General features: G+C 43.3%; 1 protein-coding gene across 2 annotated transcripts in view; it reads right to left on the bottom strand.

Annotated features, from left to right (window-relative positions):
* SEPTIN10 (septin 10) overlaps positions 1-24,243 on the bottom strand; it is a 51,742-nt gene that overhangs the window by 3,608 nt on the left and 23,891 nt on the right. For both annotated transcript variants that reach the window (XM_057557911.1, XM_057557912.1), the window contains 7 exons: positions 22,007-22,127; positions 21,395-21,590; positions 19,081-19,267; positions 15,172-15,333; positions 13,105-13,201; positions 11,825-11,993; positions 5,229-5,361 (listed from right to left, as the gene is read on the bottom strand). In XM_057557911.1, the coding sequence (XP_057413894.1) occupies positions 5,229-5,361; positions 11,825-11,993; positions 13,105-13,201; positions 15,172-15,333; positions 19,081-19,267; positions 21,395-21,590; positions 22,007-22,127 (1,065 nt within the window). The remainder of the gene's footprint in view (positions 1-5,228; positions 5,362-11,824; positions 11,994-13,104; positions 13,202-15,171; positions 15,334-19,080; positions 19,268-21,394; positions 21,591-22,006; positions 22,128-24,243) is intronic.

The raw sequence follows: 24,243 nt of genomic DNA, 5'->3' as shown, positions 1-24,243 counted from the left end.
CGTGGCGACATGTGGAATTGCTGTAACTGTAATTTTGAATGAGCGCCCATGCAAAAAACGCATGAACAAAACATAAAAACAGCCTCATGCACAAACCTCAGTTTTTTAAATGTTTGACCTCTTAGAGTTTTTCTTTTGCTCTACATTTTCCCCACAAAGCCCCTTCAAATAAAGTTTCAAAAATCCATTCTTAATAAAAGTGAGGGACAAATTACAGAAGCAAGTTATCAAAAAGAGGGAAAAAAAGCCCTTATTTTCCAAATAAATTTACTACGTGGTAGTGAAATAGCTGTTGACTACGCTGATGAACCTGTTTGGAAAGCAAGTGTCAATTTAAATCAAGAACCTTAACATCTGTTATGTTTTTCCCACAGTCATTCACCTTCTTGAAATCTAAACTAAATCAAAAAGTCCTGAATTTAGATAAAAGTTTTATACATAAAAATACAGTTGACCCTTGAACCTTGCAGGGTTGGAGACGCCAAACCCCGCCGGTTGAAGATTCGAGTGTGTCACAGCTCCGTAAGCACAGACGGTGCAGTCCTGTGGACTCGGTGAGTGAAAAACATCCCCGTATAAATGGGCCCATGCAGCTCAAACCCAGGTGGTTCAAGGGTCAGCTGTACTTGCTGGGTTTACACCATAATTGGGAAAAAACACCTGTGTCTCTAAGAGAGAACATTTTAAAATTCACTTACGCTAAATACACTCAATGCAGTCATTAAAATGAGTTTTGCCAAAGTTTGTAACAGTACAACATGAGAATTCCCTGGTTTGATTGTTGTGTATCTGAAAAAAGATCTAGAGACTTTAGCAGGTTCCTTACGAATCAGCTGTGTGCCAAGAACACAAGCACAACATCTAGACTCTACATCAAAAAGATAACTTTGTTTTTGATTCTCTGGTCTGGTTAGATAAACTTTCAATTAGTATTTTCAGTTCTGGGCAGCAACCTAACATTTATACAAAAAGTAGGACTTGGTTTCCAGAAAAGACGGCTTATGATCACTGAGGAAGTCATCAGAGGCTGAGGGCAGAGAGAGCAGAGAGCCGTGCTGCTTCCCAATAAAGATCAGATGTCCCAGATACGGAGCGGGCTGGCTAGTGAGCCGGCGACCCTGGCGGCAGAGCTCACAGAATAGGGTTGAAACAGATGAAGTAAGGCCCGAAGGTTCTCTTATTCCTGAGGATGTCCTTTCCAGAGGGATCAGTTCCTTAGTGTTTGCTTATGTAAATGGTTCCTTATAAAGGAAGGAACCATGTTCTTTATAAAAAGAAACATAAATAAATCGGTGGTATAAATACACAGACTGGCAGCTCTCTGAGCATGCGTGCACCCCGTGGATTTGGGAGAGGAGCGGGGCAGCTGGTGGGTGACGCCTGGAAAGAGAGGCCAGAGGGCAGATTTACGTTATGTGAACAGAGATACATCTCTGACAGACACTTAAACGGAGGGTGCATACTTGATATCCTTAAATATCCTGAAAGGTTATGGAGTACTTCATATATCATTTATGAGGTTGACTAAAACTTCCAGGAAAACTACGAAGAGAAAAACGTCTTAGAAAGGGCGCAGGGGGAATGTGACTTACATTCTGTGGCGTTCATGGCTTTCGTCAGTGACAGTCTGCTCCACCTGCAGGAAGTGCTCACTCAAGGGCTCCAATATTCACTACAAGGCCTTTAACTCAGACACAGTTTCAAGTACTTCTGTGCTGTTGAAACTACTCACGGACGCTCTGGAGCCTCTGTGACCAGTGTGGACGCTGCTGTCTCTTGTAAACCTGCTTCTAAGGACACTATATACGCTGTTGTTCAGTGATCCTTTTTAAAGTATCCATTTTAAAAAGTGAATACCAGAGACAACATTCCTCTCTTGCCAAACTAGTCGGTGTCTTTGACCTGACCTTGACCTCTGTACTTGGCTGGAGACCCGGAAGTGTCACTGACAAGCACCCAGCGCTGCGGCTCAGCTGCACCGAGTGCAAACCTCGCTGCTCGTCCTGGACTCCCCACGTCCAGGTTCTAGTGCAGCTGTACTTGTTTACTGAAAATTATCTAGAATACTTTGAAAAACAGGACAGGCATAAATGCTAAGTGAGCAATTAACCAAGAAACAGACTTGCATATAAAATTCAGAAGTAGTAACATTTTAATGTTGGTCATGCACTTCACCTGAGGGATGAATATAAAGTGCACTTTTTCTTGTGGTGCGGAAGGGCTGTGCATCCAGAATGATGTTAACAACAAAAGATGCACAAAAGAAACCATTTAAACAGTATCCTGACATGATATCTGTCCTGTGCATCTCCCTACTCTAGTTACCTGACGTTCACTGCATTTTCAGCTAACTCTGTACTATACATGAAAATCAGCCAAATTCATACAAAAGGTGAATTAAGAGGTATTTGTTTACAACCATATTGCCAAGGGTATTTTAATAACAAGGCCATCTAATACAGACTTAAATAACGTTTTGGGTTACCTGCCAGTATCTTATTGATGTAATAACTAGCTTTGAATGTCCCACTTTGCCCAGTAGAGACCTGGTTTACACCTACCTGTTGTCCAGCGTAACTACTAAAAAGCCTCCTTTCCCTCTAAAACTGCACTTAACTGACGGTAAATTATACGGCCCTCCTTGGTCCTTCAACTGATGGCTCTTTTTTTTTTAATTTTTTTTTTAATTTTTGGCTGTGTTGGGTCTTTGTAGCTGTGTGCAGGCTTTCTGCACCACCAGGGAAGCTGTGTGCAGGTGACTGCGCCACCAGGGAAGTCCTAACTGATGGCTCTTGAGTTAATCATCACTCATGCGAGTGAAGATGACCCCCAGACGCCCTGCACCAGACCTGACTCTAACGTACCAGCCTTGCAGGATGAAACTGGTCATGAGGGAACTTACTAATATTATTGTAATATTAATGAAACAGGCCAGTAATCTGCTTCTAAACCTATATAATTAAAAGTTTAGAACTCTTGTGACAACTTGGTTTAAACTAACTTCATTAGTTTTAATATAATGTTCTTAACACGAAACTGCTTGAATCACAAAAATAAACATCTATGAAGCACTTACTGACAAATAATACTTCTCTTTTTCTTTCAACCATTTGGTCACCCTGAATTTTCAATTTCCTTTTAAACAATACGCATTTAAGCAAAATATTCTTATGTGGGGTTTTAAAAATTAAAATTCAACTATAAACCACTTCTACATCTTCTCTCCTCACTGGAGAAACTGAGAACCATGATGTATGAGAGAGAAACTCTTACAAGAGAAGCATCTACTAATCAAAAGAAAAATCAGCATCCTATTTCCTACTCATCACAACTCCTTCCTCAATATTTGTATTTAAAAATAACTCCAGGGACTTCCCTGGTGGTCCAGTGGTTAAAAATCGGCCTTCCAATGCAGGGGACGCGGGTTCTATCCCTGGTCGGGAAACTAAGAACCCACATGGCGCGGGGCAACTAAGCCTGCATGCCACAACTACTGAGCTCACGTGCCACAACTAGAGAGGAGCCCGTGCATGCACCGCAAGGAAGAACCCGTGCACCGCAACGAAAGATCCCACGTGCCGCAGCTAAGACCCAGCACAGCCAATAAATAAATAAATATTTTAAAATAAATAAATAAAAATAACTCCAAACTAGGGACTGTTTTCAAATAAGAGACTGAACAAAACAGAACACCCAAATGCAATATGAGACCTAAGATTGAATTCTGGTTCCAAAACAAAAAATCACCAAAGAGAAAGCAACAATAAAAGATAATCTTGGGGGGCTTCCCTGGTGGCGCAGTGGTTGAGAACCTGCCTGCCAATGCAGGGGACAGGGGTTCGAGCCCTGGTCTGGGAAGATCCCACATGCTGCGGAGCAACTGGGCCCGTGAGCCACAATTACTGAGCCTGCGCGTCTGGAGCCTGTGCTCCGCAACAAGAGAGGCCGCGATAGTGAGAGGCCCGCGCACCGCGATGAAGAGTGGCCCCCACTCACCGCAACTAGAGAAAGCCCTCGCACAGAAACGAAGACCCAACACAGCCATAAATAAATAAAATTATAAAATGAGAGAGTTGACCTTAAAAAATGAAAGAAAAAAAAAGATAATCTTGGGACGAGTGGGGAAATTTGTGCACTGGGGATTAGGAGAGTCTGTGGCATTGCTATTCCTGTTCTTAGGTGTAGTACTGGTACTGTGGTTATGGAGGAAAATGCACCTGAGCTTCAGAGATGCATGAAGTGCCTGCAATAAAGTGTTGTGATGTCTACAATCAGCTTTCAGACGACCAGGGGAACACACACACTAAAGATGGAAAAATGTCCATTCTAAATCTAGGTGTGGGGAGGGACACAGGTACCCCATACTTTCACTTTCCCGTTGTTTGAACTTTTTCAAAATAAAGATCAAAATTCAAATTATAAACAAGATGTATTAGATTATTTATTTTACAAAACCACTTACTACAGGGTTTATTGAAATAGCAAGTACTATAAGGGTACTTAAAATAAATTTGTAGCATTAAATTACTTTACAAATAACTCCTCAGGAACTCTTACATCAGCAAGTTCATTTGTATTAACATTTCTGTCTTCTCTTAGAGATTCCTTTTTGCAGCTCATCCTTTTTGACCCTCATCTTAAATGTGGCCATTTATTTAAAAGCAGCCATTGCAGTAAAGTCTACAGAAAATACCTTAACTCAGGTAAAACTAAAATTGATCCTTGGAGAACCAGAAGCAAACCAAACGCACTGCAGACGGTTTTGCGCCCAGGCTGCCCAGACCACCCACCTCCAGGAAGCCTCACTTCAAACTCAAAGGCTAGTTAACAGCTTTCAGAGTCACCTACTTCAAACAACAATCCCAAGGACTCAAAACTCTCAGAAAAGGCTTTATCAAGCCACAGCTAAAACACTTCTGGCTCCTGGTTAAGGTATTTAAAAGGTATTTTAAGGTATTTAAAACGCTTCTTAGTAACCTAGTCCTTTACAAGTCCTCGATAAACCACTACTTCTAATGGAAGACACCGTGTTCAAAAAGGCAACAATTTTTGTTTCCAGACTGCTTTTTTTGGGAAGCCTGCATCCAAAGAGTATGTGTTAAAATACAATAGCTACTTTTTAAGGAACAACTAGTTTTCAAAACCATCTCCAAATTCTTGAGATTATTATCCCCAGGTTAACAGGACACCCCAAATAAGTGCACATGCCAGCAAACCAGCGTACTTGCCTCTCTCTCAGCTTCTTTCAATACGGCTTCTTTCTCCTTCACACGCTGCACAAACAACTGCTTCATTTCTTCCTCCTTCCTCTGACGTTCACCATAAAATTCGTGTCTTTTGGCTTCGTAGGTCTCCTGGAGACTGAAAAGTTATTTGTGGTACTCTCATGTTTGTTAGCAAGATGACGTCACAAACTTGCGAACACTCAGGCGTCCGGGTTAGGCCCCGTGACCGTCACAGCACACGTGGCTCCAGGGAGCACGGGTCTATCTGCGGGTCCCTGCTTTGCCAGTGCTCCTAGAGGTGCTCATCTCACCCCAGACGGATCCCTCCTTCCACCTCTGTTGATTCCTCCCCTCCCCTCATTGCCACGTCCGATCACCAGGCTCTGGGAGCTCAGCCTGAGACCCCGACATTACTTCAGTCCCGTCTTGTTCTGATTTCTACAGACACCGTGTTCAGCCCAACTTGATCTTTGTGCTTTTCTGCCTTCACTACTGGAATAATCTCCCAGCTGAGCTCTAGGCTTTTAGTTCCTCTTTCTTTCATTTTGTTCTTCCTGCCACTCCTAAGATTTTTCCACCAAAAACAGAGATCTCCTTATCTTTTTCCTCTGCATTAGTTAGTTATATTATCTACAGGATAGCAGCACTTCAGAAACTTCACAATCTGGCCCAACAGACCCAATCGCCCTAAGGTTTCAGCTGTACCAACCTAACCATTGTTCCTAAGACGTGCGACGCGTTTCATGCTCCAGCCGCTGCCCACTTCCCAGCTCTCCCTCTACCCACTAGTCCTGTCCCTCGCTTCTCCAGTCTCCCCAGCTGGAATCCACTGTTCCTCCCAAGCACTTCCACGGCTCTTTGTTTATACCTCTTCCTGGCATTTACACCCCATCTGCCTCTCTCTCCTAACAGCTCAGCATCTCTGTAAGACCCAGCTATCCAGTAGAGCCCTCCAGATGTTTCGGTTTCTTCATAAATGTTCATCTAATGACAGAAACTAGCAGGGAAGTAGAGCCAGTGTAACCAAGCAGAGCGGGGACTGTCCTGGAACTCCGCGGCCAGTGCCTGCCTGTCTGTCTTGTGGCATTTCAGAAGAACCACAGACCTTATATCCGGCAATGCAGGGCCCTTCCATTTCAGCTCACTTGGAGAATATCCCCAAGGTTTAACAGGGAACACAGATTCACTTTCCAGCTGTGTCACAGTTAGAAATTTCTATTACTTATAAAAATATAGCTAAATAGATTTAAAATGTGATGAAATTCAGGAATTTTACTAATCTTATAACTGGAGAAATCTTTCATGGCTAGAACTGTATAAATTTAAGGAAAAACAGAGGAAGAAATGTTACACCATAGCACTTACAGCTGAGCATAAGTGTGTGGTACCCAGAGCATGTATTCCAAGGAGGAACAATCCTACACATTGTCTTTAAGAGCAAAGTTCATAAATGTACAGAATGCCCTAGATAACCACATAAATGCCTCTAATCTCGAGGCATTTTACTTTTTATAAGGCTTTTTGTTTTTCTGTGTTTGTTTTGGTCTTATTTTAAAGAAGCCTCTAAATCAATCAGGCCACCTTCGCCCACATTTCACTGGTCCTACACTGGACTGATAGCCTTTAGTGGCAAACTTAGTTTAAATAATGTATTTAAATCATGTCAAATCAAAGTTTTAAAAAGTTCTCACTAATTTACTTACACAAGCACTTGAGTTGTTCAGGAGGAAAATCAAGCCACCTGGCAAAGAGAAAAGACCAAACACTTGCGGAATAGCTGCTACCAGCAGGGACTGGTCTGGACTCACTAATTCCCGCAGCGCCATGAAGAACAAGCACTAACACTGTCCTTCAGGTAAGAAGACGACACTCGGAGAGGTAAAGTCACCTGCACAAAGGGACAGAGTTAGCAAGTACAAAGCTGGGGCTGGACCTTGATCAGACGTGCTGCAAAGCCTGTACTCCTAACCAGCATAAATCCCGCCTACAGTGATGCCTCAGCAAAAGGTAAAGAGGAAACACTGCCCCCGCGTGTTCTGCATCCATCACACAGACGCCCACTGTGACAGGTAAACTTACAGAGCCGACTGTAAGGAAAGAGACCGCACTGTCTTTCAAAAGGTGGCAATGAAACTCTGAGAGGGCCTGCGAGGAATGGCTGTGAAACTAATACAACCACTGTTGACTGCCATGGATCTGAGAATGAAAAAGAGCTCTCCTGCTGCCGTGATATTTAATGCAGCATCCTACCCTAGTTGCAAACATCACTGATTGAAGGCAGAGCTGAAAACGAAAGAGGAAGAAAATGCATCCTTGACTGCTTGTGTCCACCAGGAAAATCGCTGGGTCCCCCTCACTCAGGATCTCCCTGAGCTCCAGGTGCAGCTCTCACAGGCCTGATGAGCTTCCACCACAGACCAAGTGCAGAAAGACACAAAGTTTATGACACAAAAAATTATGCCAAACACTTAAGAAAGTCTAAAATACCACACAAATCTCCCTTCCAGACTCTTAGGGCCCAGAGCACTTCAGTGATGGCAAACGAGACTGGTTTTGTTCATCTAAAATAACTTGGGGATTTGAGGTTTATAAAAGCATGTTTCATGTAGTTTAAATAATTAAACATCAGTTAATTAAGACTACAGGGGCACACATAATGCCAACCCCCTGGACCTCGTGACAAGCATGAGATTGGTGTGGGGACACGGGGACGCGAACCCTGACTCAGCACAGCCATTCAGGTGAAACAGAGACAGAGCCACTGTGCGGCCGCAGAGAGAAAGGCCGGGCCCTGAAGAGCAGAGCGCAGCCTGACAGGCTCGTGTAACTAACTGTTCTTATTGATAGATACAATACTGAGGGACAGGTTTTACATGCCAGCCAAATTATAGTGACTATTGTTGTACACATCCCAAATTAAATGGGAAGATTCCTAAGAAAACAGAATACAAGTTCTTAAAACCACACTGGTGAAACCTTCCTAGACCTCAGGATATAAAGAACTACAGGAATTTTATCAAATAATTTATTCACAAATGAGAAAGCACCAAGAGGAGAGAGATTTTGCTGCGCCTGACCCAAGGAATCCCATCTCATCAGGACTGCAGGCCTGGGAAGGGCAGAGGACCGCCAGCTCCTGGGCAGGTGGGCAGGGCCTCCCTCACACTGAGCTCGAGCCCCGTCCTCCTTGCTTGTCCTCTGCGAGCAGCCTGCAGCCACTGGTCCTGCCCACTCTGTAACCTGGCCTCCACTGAAGAGCCTCCTTTCCCAGTTTTCCATTCTTCACCTGTCCAGTGGGCAGATGCTCCCCAAACTGAAGAAATGCTAAAAAACGGCTGTTCTGAGTGCCTGCCCACCATCTCCCTCTCCTGTTGTATTATTATTCTGGTTACCTTTGGCGAGCTACTCCTTCCCACGGGATGCATTCTGGTGGGACAGGCCGTCAGGCTCACACCCACCCAGCCAGGACACGGGCACATGTCCTAAGCTGGGCCCGCTGGACATCCCCCTTCCTGGAAGGAAGGCTGGAAATGGTTTGTTCATGAATGGAACTGGTTTTCTCCCTTCAAATATGCAAGCCCTGGCCTGTGCTGTCCTTTTTGACTCAGATGGCGTGTTCCTCGTTATTGTCAAAGAACGGTCAAGGGAGCAACAGGACTGTATCACACTGCCGTACTTCCACAGCAAAACCCTCTCACCTTCAACACGGCCACCTCTCCCTCCCTTCTTGAGACCCTCTTTACTTGGCTTCCGAGACATGACCCTGCTGGTCTCCTCCTTCTCCTCTACCCTAGGCTTCTCAACCGCTTCTGTCTGCTTCTCCTGCTGACACACATTCAGCGGACTCAAGGCTGTTTCCAAGGCACCTTTCTTTCCAAATGTACTTCTCTCTCCAGGCATCTCACCCATATGTAGTATTCAATTCACCACCTCTTAGTGCCTGTGACTCTGAAGTTCATCCCTTTGGCCCAGCCCTCTCCTCTCTCCTCTGAGCTCCAGATAAACAGCCAAAGTGCCTATGTGACACTGTCACTTGGATGTTTCAGAGGAAACTCTAAGTCCCCAGGTCCCAACTGAGCTAACGGTCTCCATCCTGCCCCACAGAACAGCCAGTGCTCCTCCAGAGACACTACCTCATGAAGGGTACAGCTACCTGCCGAGCTGAAGAAACCACTGATCCAGGCCAGCAGAAGTCTTCGTTTGGCATCTTCTGCTCCTTTACCTCATTGTATCTGAACAGTCACTAAGTTCTTCCAATGTTATCTTCCAGATGTCTCTCAGACACACCCAGCTCTGTCCTTGCTGCTGGTACTTAGCTCCTCAGCACCTCCGCACACGCTCTGACGCCTCCCTCACACTGCAGCCAAGAGTGATCTTTTAAATGCAAATACGGTATCGGGATCACTGCTTCACAGTTTGTGCCTTTCCCTGAGGACAAAGACCAAATCCCCACCAGGCTGCTCTGCTCCTCCGATCTTCCTGCAGAGACTTAAAGATGCCTTTCTCTCTTTGCCTTCTAGGTCTCTGCGTACGTCTCCTCTATTTTCCCCAGGTAGTAAAAGCTCAGAACAATACGTGCCTCAAGGAAGTCTTCCCTAATTCTCCAGATTAAATCCAGATGCCCTCCCCCCATGATACACCACCTCTCCTTTCGTGCACATTTCACAACCACAATTCATTGTGCAATTAATTGTTTGGTTTTGGCCTCCCTTCCCGCGAGAATGTAAAACCCCATGACAGCCAGGACTATATCGTCTCATTCAGTATTACCTCACCAGCACTTAGCCTAGAGCACTGCAAACACCAGATGCAGTATTATTCACTGTTGACTCCAAAGTATCATCTCAGCCTTCACGTCTCCCCAAGCTCCAGATTCATTTATGAAATAACCTACTCTAAGTCTTCACCTGAATATTTAATAATCAACTTAAATGTAACATGTCCCAAACTTCTCAGTTACCCACCAGGAAATCTACCCCTTCCCCAGTCCTGCTCATAACCATAAACATCACCCCCGTTCACCCAGTTTCTCAGGTCGAAAACAGTAACTGGAGCCACCACCCTGGATTCCTCTTTCCTTTACGTCCATATCCAGACCGTCAGAGTCCTGCTGACATCACCTTCCAGTCCCATGTGGGGACCACGCTTCTCACCACCTCCACCACTGCCACGCCAGCACAGGCCTCTGTCTGCTCGTACTTGGACGCCCACAGCAGCCTCCTGCCCGGGCCTCCTCACTCCCCCAGCCCCTGTTCACCACACAGGGCGAGACCATCTTCCTCTCTGCACCCACGGTGCACTTAGCCAGTGACCAGCAGGAAGTGTCTGCTGAAGGGCTGAGTGGGAATTTTCATTTAAATGCGATTCTTCGGCTCCATACCCGGAAACTGTGAACCTGCATTTCTGAGTCCTCCACAGGTGACTGATGACCAATCCACCAGGCCCCTGAATCCCTCTCCTCCAGCACGCAAGGCTGCCCCACCTGCTGTCACTCAGGATCCGCGTCTCCTTCAGGCACGTGGGGACCCGTCACCACCCACAGACTTGAAAGAGCGAGAAGTGAAGCCTCCTGGGAAACACGAAGGGAAGCCAATGCTAGATGCTTTCTCTTCAGCAGAGAAAATCATCGCTTCACCAGAACTGGCCCGTAACTAGAAGCACAGCATGCCCGAAATTGGTGAGGAGCGTGAAGTACATAGAATTCTTAATTAATTACGCTACCAGAGCTAAAACACTCATTCATGTGTAGAATGGAAAAGCTTCAAAGTTGAGCCTCATCTATTATTAAACCTTCCTGAAGGTCACGTGCAGTGGCAGCTGGACCCAGCGCTCCCCCCTCCTGCGGTGTTTGGTGCAGACGCGGACCCCAGGGAACGGCTGGAACGTCAGTAATGAAACGCAGAGGAACCCTTGGTCCCGTAACAGATTGAGAACAGCGTTGGTCCTGAGCAAAATCGTTTGGGAATGTGATGTCAAAACAAATCTGATTTAGTCTGTTAAGGATTAGAGTTCCACCTTTACATATTTTAATGAAAAAAAACAAAAAAAACAAACACCTTGGGAAGGTAGCAGCATATAAAATTATGAAGCAAGTTTATAACAACACTTCACGCTCTAACCACTGGAAGTTACGATTCCTGTAACTTTATGGTAATATTTTCAGTCTCATCTCTGTTTCCCGACAAAAACTTTCATGCTTCCTTTACAAGATATTTTCCTAAGTGTAGTCATTCCAAAACTTCCATCAGGATAAAAAACAACAGCTTTGTAGTTGACTTAATATGATTCATAGTCCAGGTCTTTAAAATAATAATCAATACACTTTTACCTTCTTCACATAAATACAAAAATAAAACCAAATAATGAGAGATTTTTCCTTTGGTTACTCACTTCACCAGATGCTGAAATCCTGGGCTTCTGCCCTATGTCCTCCCTTCTACTTGAACTCCCTGAGTCGGATAAGGACAGAGACCTCTGAGAGCGGCATGGAAAGCAGAGGCATTAATCGTAGCAGGTGGCTCTACGTCATGGTGTGGGAGACTCTCCGTCATCCTGGGCAGACGGAGAGGCCCACCCCACCTCCCTCCCTGGCTGCTCACCTGAGCGGCTTGTTCTCTGGGCCCATGTCGGTGAGGCCCATCTCCTCCAGTTTGCGGCGCCGGTACAGCTCGTAGTGCCTCGTGTGTGTCTCGTCTCGCAGGTCCTCCATGTTCGTACAAATGAGCATCTCCCGGAGCTTGACAAAGTCGCAGTGGTTTTCATTTTCCACTAGCCGGAAAACAGAAAACAGCAACACCGATTTTTAATCCTGACATATAATTAGTATTTGTTGAATGGACGAGTAAATGAAAACACATTTGAAATAACCCAAACAGCGAAATGATCAGTCTGATTAACAGCTACGGTTGTTTCATACAAGTAACCAAGGAAGCAATTCTTGTATTACACACACCGAATTATAGGCGATATGGATTACCAGAGGTTTGCTTAAATTTAGTAGCCAAGGATAAACAGGAAATAGGAAAGAAATACATTGTTCTGTACCATATGCTCCAGTCATTTCACTAATATTTTGTTAGCAGTTTATAAACCGTCCTCAGGACATTTCACATACCGCCTGAAAAGAGTATGTAATATTTTTTCACTAAAACCTCAAGGTGGTAAATTCTGTACCCTCGAGAACACCATCTGTGCCTGCTATAAACATCAAATTCTTGTCACACAATGCCGCATTTGTGATCCTGAGTCACATATGTTACTGTGACCAATAGTTTTTAAGTACAATTATTACCTTTATATTTTCTATACATTAAAAATGTTAAGTTTTGTCAATATTTTCCACTAATTACAAAATTTGTCAATTTAAAAAAAGCAGCGCTGGGAAACCAGTACCAGCAGGGGTGATCCGTTCCCCATCATGAATGAATGACCCAGCCAGTGCTAAGTGCTTACGAATCGTAGAGTCAGATAAATGCTAAACATTTTTAGTTGGCTGACTGGTTTGTTTGGGAAATAGTTGGCAATACTTTGATGAGTAAAAATATATAAATTTACAAAGTGGTTTAGTGTGTCCCAGAATTACCTAGTACTTAGTTTACGTACTATGTTTAAACAATACTATTTACACTCAAATTTTGTTCAAAGTACCCGACCAGTGCTGCCCGCCTTCTGAACGTCCTGGTGCACCTGGGCTGGTAACGTGATCTAAGACAGGAAGTAGGGAGGTTGTGCCTGGCCTCTGCAGACGTGGCTAAAACAGAACAGAGCCAACCCTTCTGACAGCCAATCATAACCCAAAATCAGCATCACCTCCTAGAACTCATTAAATGCCACTTTCAGGCTGTCAGGCAGCACACATATCCTCGTTTAGCTCCTTTACCTTGTACGATGCCCCAAGGGTACTGGCGAGCTTTGACCATCTTATTTCCAACTTTCACCTCATCCATACTTCCTACCACAGCAAACGGCAAGTGTCCCTGGAAAGGAGACAGGACATCAATCACATCTCATACCAGTAAAAACAGAGAAGAGAAAATTTACTAAATAACAAATGTGTTAAAGCCAAATGATCTGCTGTGCCTCAGCTTTTAAAACGTGCCCTGTGAACATGTGTTCACAACTGTTCACGTGTATGCCAACTGTTCTACAGAGTCATCTTCAGGCCCTAGAGAGAGAATTATTTACTGAGCATGCCCCACACGTATTCCTGTTTTGCTGCAAGAATACAAAAACAATTCTAGCACAGGTATCATTTCCCTCATTATTATCTTGGTCCTAAAAGACAAAGATAACGTTGAGGAAATCACACACACACACACACACCCATATAACCAAAGTATATATATATAGTGTATATATACATATATAACACTAATATAAAATAATACTTAAGTCCCAAACTAATGCTAAATACAAATGTTATAGAAATTTAGAGGAGGGAGAGGTCTCTTTGGGCAGGAAGACACAACCCAAACTGGAGACGGATCAAGCAGAATAGGAAGAACTAGCATAGTAAGGAGAAGATTTTGAATAAAGATACAATAGCTGGATTTAATGGCAGTGAGTAGACTGTCCTGTCTGAAGCTGAGGATTAATTTAGGGAAAAAGTCTAATGTAAACAGTATTATGTTTAATATTTAATAATTGACAATATTTAGTCTCTTAATTGCACCCCTCTGAAAACTTATTCCAGGTGGGCACAAAAAACAAAATTAGATATAAAGACAACACACAGGAATTAATATCACTTCCTTTACATTAGTCAGCTTTCTATATATTTAGTTTAAGTATCTTAATATGAACAAAGTATGAAAAAATCAGAAAAGCAAAAGGGGAGAAATGGAACAAACAGCTACTGAATGTCACTGTGTCAGTGACAAAGTGACAAAGCTGTATCCTCACAACCCTTAAGACAGGTATCATTAACCCAATTTCATAGATAAGTTAACAGTCTCAGGGAGGTTAATAATTCCCACAAGAACACATGGTAAAGTCTGACTCCAAAACCCATGATCCGTCAAAATATAACCAAGTATTTAAGAAATTTGGTAGCCTCAAGTAACACAAAGAACTTAGTCATCCTCAATCATATTAAGTTATGTGTAATTAAGATATACTAAATATATTCTATATTAAAATATAAAAAAGTTATGTGAATATTTCATATGTACCTGTGACCCTGTAAGGGAGAATGAGCTTCAATACCAGATTAGAAAGCTCTCCTTAAAGATTTTAAGATCCTAAAGCATTCTGAGGGAGGCTGTAATGTCTTCTCATGTTCTTAAAGACAGGACAGAAAGGAATCTTTCTAAGGCAATTAAATATGGTTCCACAAAAGATGAATCCCGGTCTCACAGATGTATCACTTCATTTAGGTGAAAGTAGGGAGGAAAGAAAAATGCTCAAAAATATATTCTCAGGGGCTTCCCTGGTGGCGCAGTGGTTGAGAGTCTGCCTGCTAATGCAGGGGACACGGGTTCGAGCCCTGGTCTGGGAGGATCCCACATGCCGCGGAGCGGCTGGGCCCGTGAGCCACAATTGCTGAGCCTGCGCGTCTGGAGCCTGTGCCCCGCGACGGGAGGGGCCGCGATGGAGAAAGGCCCGCGCACCGCGATGAAGAGCGGTCCCCGCACCGCGATGAAGAGTGGCCCCCGCTTGCCGCAACTGGAGAAAGCCCTCGCACGAACCGAAGACCCAACACAGCCAAAAATAAATAAATAAATAAATAAATAAATAAATAAGAAAATCCTTTAAAAAAAAAAAAAAAAAAAAAAATATATTCTCATTATACTTTTCCAACTCTAGAAAATAAAACATTTCCCTGTACTGGACTCTTTCAAAACTCACCTTGTTTTGGAAGACAAAAGTGAAAATACATTAGTAGCAATGTTACTTATAAATCACTTTTTTCATATGTAAAACAAATAATATTCAATTAAGAGCTTACATTCATTGAAGCATTGATTTTAGCAATAGTTTCATCATCTGTTGGGAACTGGTATATCTGAACACCATTGCTGACCAATTCACTCATGATCTTGATCTTAAACTTCTGTAATTCAGTTTTAGAAATTGCATCTGCTTTGGCAATCACTGGTATAATGTTCACCTATTAAGAATAAAGAGAAACAAAATCTCATGATTGAGGATTTATTTTTTAATCCTGAAGTTTTTGCATTCAAAACCACTCAGTCCCTTACAGATTTCCTTGACCTAGATCAGAGGACGGGCAAACTACAGTCCACTCACTGCCTGGTTACATAAATAAAGAGTTACTGGAACCCAGCTAGGCCCATTCATTACACATTACATATTTCCTATGGCCACTTTCATTCTGTAATAGCAGAAGTGAGTAGTTGTATCAGAGGCCCATGACCTGCGGAGCCTGAAGTATTTACTACCTGGCCCTTCACAGGAAAAGCTTGCCGACTCCTGACATAGCATCACTGGCTTCATTTTTACCAGATACTCACATACAACCACTCCTACAAATGCTGGCCTTACAATAACTGCTTTTAAAAAGCAGAGCTCTGGCACTTCCCTGGTGACAACAGTGGTTAAGAATCCGCCTGCCAATGCAGAGGACACGGGTTCGAGCCCTGGTCCGGGAAGATCCCACAGGCCGCGGAGCAACTAAGCCCGTGTGCCACAACTACTGAGCCTGCGCTCCTAGAGCCCTCAAGCCACAATTACTGAGCCCACGTGCCACAACTACTGAAGAACTCGTGCTCCGCAACAAGAGAAGCCACCGCAATGAGAAGCCCATGCACCGCAACAAAGAGTAGCCCCCGCTCACTGCAACTAGAGAAAGCCCGCGCGCAGCAACGAAGACCCAACGCAGCCATCCACGCAGCCAGCCATCCATACATACATAAATAAAGCACAGCTCTTATAAAGTTCATCTTTCGTCTGAATTCAGGTTTAGAAATCTGACATTTTCTTCTCTCAGTCTCTGACAATTCCATCATACACAAAATAAATAAAATGTAAGCCGTGAGCTGAAATCAGCTGCATAATTCACTAAGAATTTTTTCTTTCTTAATACTCTAAGCACTAAGTAATCAGGGTGACTGATGTCAGCAGACCTACGGAACAGGCCAAGGGCCTCCTTCTGCCTCTTATTTAAGCAGGTCCCTTTTCCCAGTGACTTCATCTGACCTGCACCCCATTGTCAGACTCTTACCCAGATGTTGAAAGAAGGAGATTTTACGAATACCAACTAAAAACGTTCAAGACTCAAAGGAATAACTTTCTCAGCATTATTTTTTTTTTAATTATTTTATTTTATTTTTGGTTGCGTTGGGTCTTCATTGCTGCACGCGGGCTTTCTCTAGTTGCGCTGAGCGGGGGCTGCTCTTCGTTGCGGTGCGCGGGCTTCTCACTGCAGTGGCTTCTCTTGTTGCAGAGCACGGGCTCTAGGCGCACGGGCTTCAGTAGTTGTGGCACATGGGCTCAGCAGTTGTGGCTCGCAGGGCTCTAGAACGCAGGCTCCATAGTTGTGGCGTACGGGCTTAGTTGCTCCGCAGCATGTGGGATCTTCCTGGATCAGGGATCAAACCCGTGTCCCCTGCATGGGCAGGTGGATTCTTAACCACTGCGCCACCAGGGAAGTCCCCCTTTCTCAGCATTATTTAAAAGTCCTATCACTGGCCCAAGAGGAAGAGATGTGGGGTCCTGAAGACCGACTGACCTGCAACGCTAGTTCTGTATGATTAATGTCCCCACCAAAGAGTGATATCTCCACAGATTCAGGGGTTTGTAGGTTTTTTGGGTTATTAGTTTGTTTTTAGTGAAAGACTTCAGGCTAAGTAGTCATGTGTGTCAAGAGAGTGAGCTATCAATGTAATTTTCAGAATGAAAGTGAAAACTAAATATCATAATTCCTTTTCTATTCTTAAATGTATTTTTCTTCTCCAGTTTCACACTGATTTACTGTGTACGTTTGGATTTATTGGTCTTAAATACGTTCCAAAGGAGGTAAAGATTTTTCCAACTATCCATGAAATAAACTTTTCAGCAATTGTGGGTAAACAGCTTTGAAGATAAATTAGTCAAAGTATATAAAAATTTGATGCCAAGTTCTTTATTTCGGTATCATAATATTGATACATAGATATTCAATAAATTATGCCAAGTTAGTAACTTCTAATTGATTCCACTATTAATAGCAGAAGCAGGCCAGTGTACATACCTGACGTTAAGCTTTTTGATTGTAGCATATGGCCTGAAACTGACCTTTGCTGAGGCATCTACTTCAAAGACATCCATTCGAATAAACCCACTGCAGCTGCGGACATAGCTACTGGCTACCATCAGGTAAGCAACCAGGCAGCCCTGCCTGGAGGACCCCCCTTCAGAAAGCCTAGATGGCTGAGCCTAGAGCGACCTGCCTCTCCCTTCCCAGCCCCAATTCCCATGCTAGTGCTTTAAAGTTACCACCAAAGGGGGAACCTGTGGAACCCCAGATGCCTCACCCTCAGACCATGACAGAGGCTGAGCCCAGGTTCACAATCCCTCCCTCCGTCCCTCCCCACTTCCCCCCCACCGTGTGGCCTCGAGTGTGCTGTGCACCCTCAGGACCCGTAGGAACAACCCTTGCTCCTCAGAGTCCCCTGATGCTTGTTGCTGATGTGCATCCTGGGACCCTAAGAACCAAGAGGGCCGGCCCAGCCACGACAGTGGCCCTGGCGGAGGGGGACGCGTCACCACCCGCACAGGAGGTAACTCTCCACGTGGAGGGAGCCGCGGAGCCCTGTAGTAAGAACAAGACACACTGTCGATTTAGTCCACCCTCACACCTGCCTTCGAGGTAGATACTCTCCTGGTTCTGGTTTGAGAGGCAGGGAGTCGGATGCTCGGAGGGTAGAAACCTGCCAGGAACAAGGGGCGATTAGGTGGCAGAGCGAGTACTGCAGGCATCTCTGCCGCCACCAGACAAGCGCAGCCTGAGACAGAGCTGTGCGCTCTTGGGTTTACGTCCCTTGAATAAGATGGGTTTCCTGTATCAGACTCAACTATGAAAACAACCGGCTAAATGGTTAGAACATCCGATCAGGTGAACAGACTCTCACATGAGCTTCCTCCAGGCCCATCACAGCCTGGGGACTGCGGTGCTGGTCAGAAGCCAGCCCATCTCTGCACCGATGCTGCACCCACTGGCCCGCGTGCCTTCCACACCGACTTCCGTACAGAAAGCAGCAGTGGCCAGATGCCCTTGCTTTCCCAGTCCTAGCTCACGAAATGCTCAGCCAGGTAATGGAGCTGCATTCCTCACACCATCAGAGATCACAGGAGAACCCTGGAGACTTTTTTACTATAAGACAGTAGTCTTTAACTATCTTTTAAACAAATAAAAAAAACTGAAGTGAATTAATTTGTGGATACTATTTTTTATAGCTCCCTGAATTTATACATAGCTCATTGGCTCAGAAATTCAAAAATAGGTTTTCTGGATAAGGTTGAAATAAAAATAATTTACTGTAATACGCGGTGAGACTTTAGACCTTGATCTTCATCAGTGAGCTTCTTCTTACTTAATAGTGTCATACAGTAAAGTTAGTGTCAAATAAATTCTATAGTTAAATGAAAATGAATACCCATATTCTGGCATGCAATTTAATCACTAAAAAAGGACTAAGATTTTATGTTAATGCTTTTTCTTTGCATCTCATCTCCCAAACTGCATTTCTCTGGAAAATATCCTAAAATTGAAAATTATCAAATGTTTTTAAAATGCACAGAATAAGAGTTATGACATATGTACATAGCATAAAGATATTTTAATAGTTCCAAGTAAATGAACTTGGAACTATTAAAATGAACTGAAGCACTATGGTTGGTCCTTTTCCAAACCCACCTTGCTGTCCAGGCTCTTCATGGTCAAGAGATCCAGTGTCTTCAGAGAGTGGCCTGTCGGGGAGATGAAGTAGAGGCACACGTGGATGCGAGAGTCGTGGTAGTTAAAGAGGGAGCGTTTGATTTTCAGCTCTTCTTGGAGATAGGCCTCAAACTGAGCGTCGATATAGTCAACAATTGGTTGGTAGCTGAAAAAACAATTATTTAAATATTTAATACAATATATTCATGATACCTTAATAAGGTATATGCATAAATCTAAAGTTTGAGATCTGTATTTTCACCAGTGAACAGTTGCTATCTATGCTAAACAGATAACTTAAGTAATAAAACAATGTGCAAACGTGCAGGTACAAAGGCAGTACTTTGAAACCATCAGAACAACCTGTGCTTTAAACCATTTTACAGAAACAACACTGAATGTACACTAATTCCCTCTCACACTCATTCACACACTGGAGCCCTTCTGGCACGGCTTCCCACACTTGCCCGGCTGCTGAAGGAGGGTAGGCGTCTAATTGCAACCAAACTGGACATGGCATATTATTCTGCTGAGAGAAGGCATGAGTATCAACAACTTAAAAGATACTTAAGTCAAATTCCATGACTCCCTGCTTCTGAAATCGGATCGTGAGGCGTGGAAAGCATTAACGTAGTAAGGAGGAAGGGCACACCCACGTGGAAGCACCTAACTGGCGACGCAGGCATGACTTTATTCTCATTTACTTACAAGCAAGGGAAAGCCCGTCGCAGCCGACACGCGAGTCCTTGCCTGGACCCTCCTCCCGCCTGGCGTGCCTGCCCCCACAGCTGTTCCAGGCTGTTCACCCTTCAGGGTGCAGCTCACAGAACGATGCACTGCAGTCAATAGTTTGTGAACGGTCCACTTCATTTTGGTATGCTAAATCACCGCCTGTGAACCTCAACTTTCTATGCGTAACTATTCTCATCAGGCAAATCTGGGCTTCCAAGTGAAAAAAGCAGCAAACGGATCCTCTATCAAATTCCCTGGACACCTTTACACTTATCTCTGTAGCCCCCAAACGGAGCAGTAACTGTGCAGCTGAGGTAGTAATAAATGTGCACTCAGTGGAACGCCTCGCCCTGCCAGTCCTCGAGGATCATCACCTCCTTCTTTCAAACTCATAGAACTCCTGTTGTCCCCAGGCAGACGGCACGCAGTTGGGGACAGAGATGGGACCTTACGCTTCTGTGCTCTCCACACAACAACACAACGGCATACCTTCACCACATCAGATGTACTATTGGGAACATATTTTCCCTCTAAAGCAAACTTTTAGGACCTAGGAAACTACCTCTAATAATGAAAATACATAATTTTCAAAAAGGAGAAAGAACAAACAGTCATTGCTTTGCCCCAGTCTATTTCCTCCTTTTATAGTTTAAATTTCATATAGAATCTATAATCAATCTTTATAATACCATAGGAGGGGCTTCCCTGCTGGTCCAATGGTAAAGTCCGCCTGCCAACGCAGGGGACGCAGGTTCGATCCCTGGTTGGGAACTAAGGTCCCACAGGCCGCAGAGCAACTAAGCCTGCGCACCACACTACTGAGCCCGCGCTCCACAACTACTGAGCCTGCACACCTCAACGAGAGAGCCCACGTGCTGCAAACTACAGAGCCCACGTGCTCTGGAGCCCATGCACCACAACTAGAGAGAGAAAACTCGCACGCTGCAACAAAGAGCCTGCGTACCGCAACTAAGACCCGTCACAGCCCCCCCGAAAAATAATAAAAATAAATACATAAATAAAATTTTTTAAAAAGAATAATTATAATACCGTAGAAATAATGACAAAAATAGTGACATAATATAAAATACAAATAAAAATTTCATTATCAAACCTTTCCTGCAATGCTTAATAATGTACCTGGCTAATTTAGTTAGAATTTCACAAAACAATTCATGCACCATGGATCTGGCCATCATATATTTGCCATATATGCCTTGTTTTTTGTTTTTTTTTTTCAACAAGACAAGTCTTGCCTGAACATTAGTTTAAATCACTTAATATACACCAAATTGTCATATCAGGAAATAACTAAAACTATTTTTGCTGAAACACATTTAAAAAATGTGATTCAAATTACTCTAAAGAAATTAGACAACTGGATAGAAAAATGTCAATTTGTTAACAATAATAAAATATTGCTTAATTATTTAAAAAATTTAAGTCTGGGAGGAAAGGCATGGGTTTCCACAGTTGAAAATCAAATCACAGCACATAGGACAAGAAAGCAGATATCCTGAAATAAGAAAAACCTATTTTATTACAAGAGGAAAGCATGTACCTCTCTTCTTTGTTTATTTGGTCACCAAATCCCACTGTATTCACGATGGTCAATTTCAATCGAACGTTACTTTCCTGGAGTTCGTATGTCTGTGCTTTAAGTCTAACATGTGGGTAAAAATGTGAGGATTCATGGTCTTCAAAATTCGTATTAAATAATGTGTCAATCAGCGTTGATTTTCCAATTCCAGTCTCCCCTGAAAGAAATGCAGGGACATCTTCACAGGTGCACAGGATGGATGAAGAAAAACAGAACAGTAAACTCTTACAATGGTTTCATGGATCCCAAATATTTCAAATACTTCAAAGGCTGGATTGTCCCTGAAATACATACATGCGAAGGCTGGTCCACTGAGTCACCAGCAGAGCATAAAAATGAATCACGTGTGCTAAGTTACTCAGAACTCTGAAGAAAGCACTGAAATGTTTAAAGAACAAACAAAAAGTTTAAAGCAGTACAGCTAAGAAAACCAAAACTGATAGAATTTAAATAACTGAAAAAAAATCTGTAATCATGATCTTAAGTTGCTAACGTGGGCACCATGCTGCTCATGACAAGAAGGAAGTGAGCACAGGGCAGGAAGGAAGAATCTAGGGGGGGCTGGGCACTTACCCACGCAGAGAATATTAAAGCAGAAGCCTTGCTGAATCGATCTGTTGACCAGCTGATCAGGCAGACTCTCAAAACCAACATGGCCAGACATGGCTAAAGAACGAGTATTTTCTTTTTTTTGCTGGAAGGAAACAAAAACAACGGCAACAATTTTTTAAAGTTTTACTAAAACAGGATATAGGCATATTAGAGATAAACATAATTTATCAGAAAAAAAATTAAAGGCTTTTTGATCATTATACCTCCCCCAAGATACAACTGGTTAAGTTTGTGAGAAACCTGTGTCCAGACCCTCAAAACACATATTTCTTATTATCTTCCTATGATGAGAGTCCAGCACTACTTATGACATAAAAATATTTGATTTCCCAAAACAGGAAAATACTCAAGTAAACTACGGCATAATCATTCACAAAATGAAGTGTGTAAAAGTCATGAAAGATGTTTTTGATAAATGTTTAAGAACTTAAATTCCCACATGAAAATGTCAAGTGAAAGAGGTACAGTGTGAAATTACAGATACAGTTCCAGTCCCCAGTAACGGCAGAGTAACTTATGTCACACCCACCTCCTTGCTAATAACAACTACAGTCAGTTCCTTCGGTCACTGAGACACACACATCTGCTAGCTTCTCCCGAGGGCAGACCCCGGTCACTGCCGCACAAGCAGACAGAGTGCAGGATGGAGGTGAGAGTCTCACTGGGGTCAGAAGCCAGTGGAGGCAAGGGCAGGCAGGTCAGCTGAAACCTCAAAGGGAAAATCCCAGAAAGGAGGGAGTCCAGCCTTTGCATACACACCCTCAAATCTTTGGCTGAGTGCTGAACTGCACACGTGTAGGGGAAATGGGAACCGGAAGGAGCCAAACAGAGTTTCCAAGAGGGCCAGCCTGGGGAGCTTGAATTTAAAGTCTATAAGTTACAGGGGCTCAGTAAACACACAAAACCCTAGATGGGCCTCACTTTAGGAGTGAGGATCACATCCCAGGAATCAGAAACCTCTCTGGTACTGAAGGCACAGCTGAAATAGACCTGCCATAACACAGATCAGTGTGAGCAGCCAGTGACTTAACTGCGTGCTAGATCAAAGGCCAACACTCCTCAGGAGACGACAGAGGCCAGCACCTCTACAGTGTAGCATCCACAACATCTACTATACAACCAAAGCACTACATAGGAAGAAGCAAAAAAATGTGATTCATAGTCAAGGAGAAAAACAGTCAAAAAAACGAGATCCACAAACGAGCCAGATGTTGAACTAGCTGATAAGAAATTAAAAAGAACTCTGATAAATATGTTAAAGAAGAAAAATGTGCTCTTTTTCTACAGGAAAAAGAGATGCATATAATGGGTGACGTGACAGGGAATTATAAGAGAAACGTGAAACCGCTCAACAACAACGAAAGGCAACAAATGGAATTCCTAGAATGGAAAAATGCAACATCAGAAATTAAAAAGTTATTGAATAGTATTAACAGCAGATCAAACAATGGAAGGAAACTTTGTTCAATATCATTATCCATGCTAAATATCTATTTATCCAAGCTAAAAATCTCTCATAGAAAAGATAAAACTATAACAGAGCCTCAAAACCTGGCACAATATCAAATGGTCTAACATACCTATAATCGGAATGCCGGGTGGGAAAGAAATGGGAGCCAGAGGAGGGAGGAAGGAAATGTCTAAGTAATGGTGACTGAAAACGTTCTAATTGTTTCGGCATGAACTCAGAGATCCAAGAATTCTAGCAAACTACAAACGAAAAAATCCAAAGGATCCCACAGCCAGGCACATCAGAGCAAACCATCTACATGTAAGGATGAAGAAAGCTTTACAAGCAACCAGGGGTGGGGAGGCATATTACAGACAAGTAAAACATAAGACACGCACCAAAAGACGACAGAACAGCACCAGTAAAGCGCCAAAGAAGAAGTGACAGCCCAGAGTTCTGAATCCAATGAAAACACCCCTCACAGGTGAAGGCAAATGAAGACAGCTACATTTGCTAAATGTACAAATGACATTTACGAAATGTCACGACCAGAAATGCTACACGACAAGAAATGCTAACAGTTCTCCAAGAGAAAGGAAAATGACAACAGACGGAAACTCAGATCTACAAAAAGGATGAAGACTGTCAGAAAGGTAAAAATATGGGTAAATGTTAAGAGAATTTTTTGCTTGTTTTAATTTCTTGAAAATATAGATTGACTGTTTATAGCAATAACAACAGTGTATTA

This window comes from Balaenoptera acutorostrata, chromosome 12, assembly GCF_949987535.1.
Source record: "Balaenoptera acutorostrata chromosome 12, mBalAcu1.1, whole genome shotgun sequence".
NCBI lineage: Eukaryota > Metazoa > Chordata > Mammalia > Artiodactyla > Balaenopteridae > Balaenoptera > Balaenoptera acutorostrata.
The sequence above is the reverse complement of the archived record's forward strand: the minus strand, read 5'-3'. Positions and strand labels throughout refer to the sequence as shown.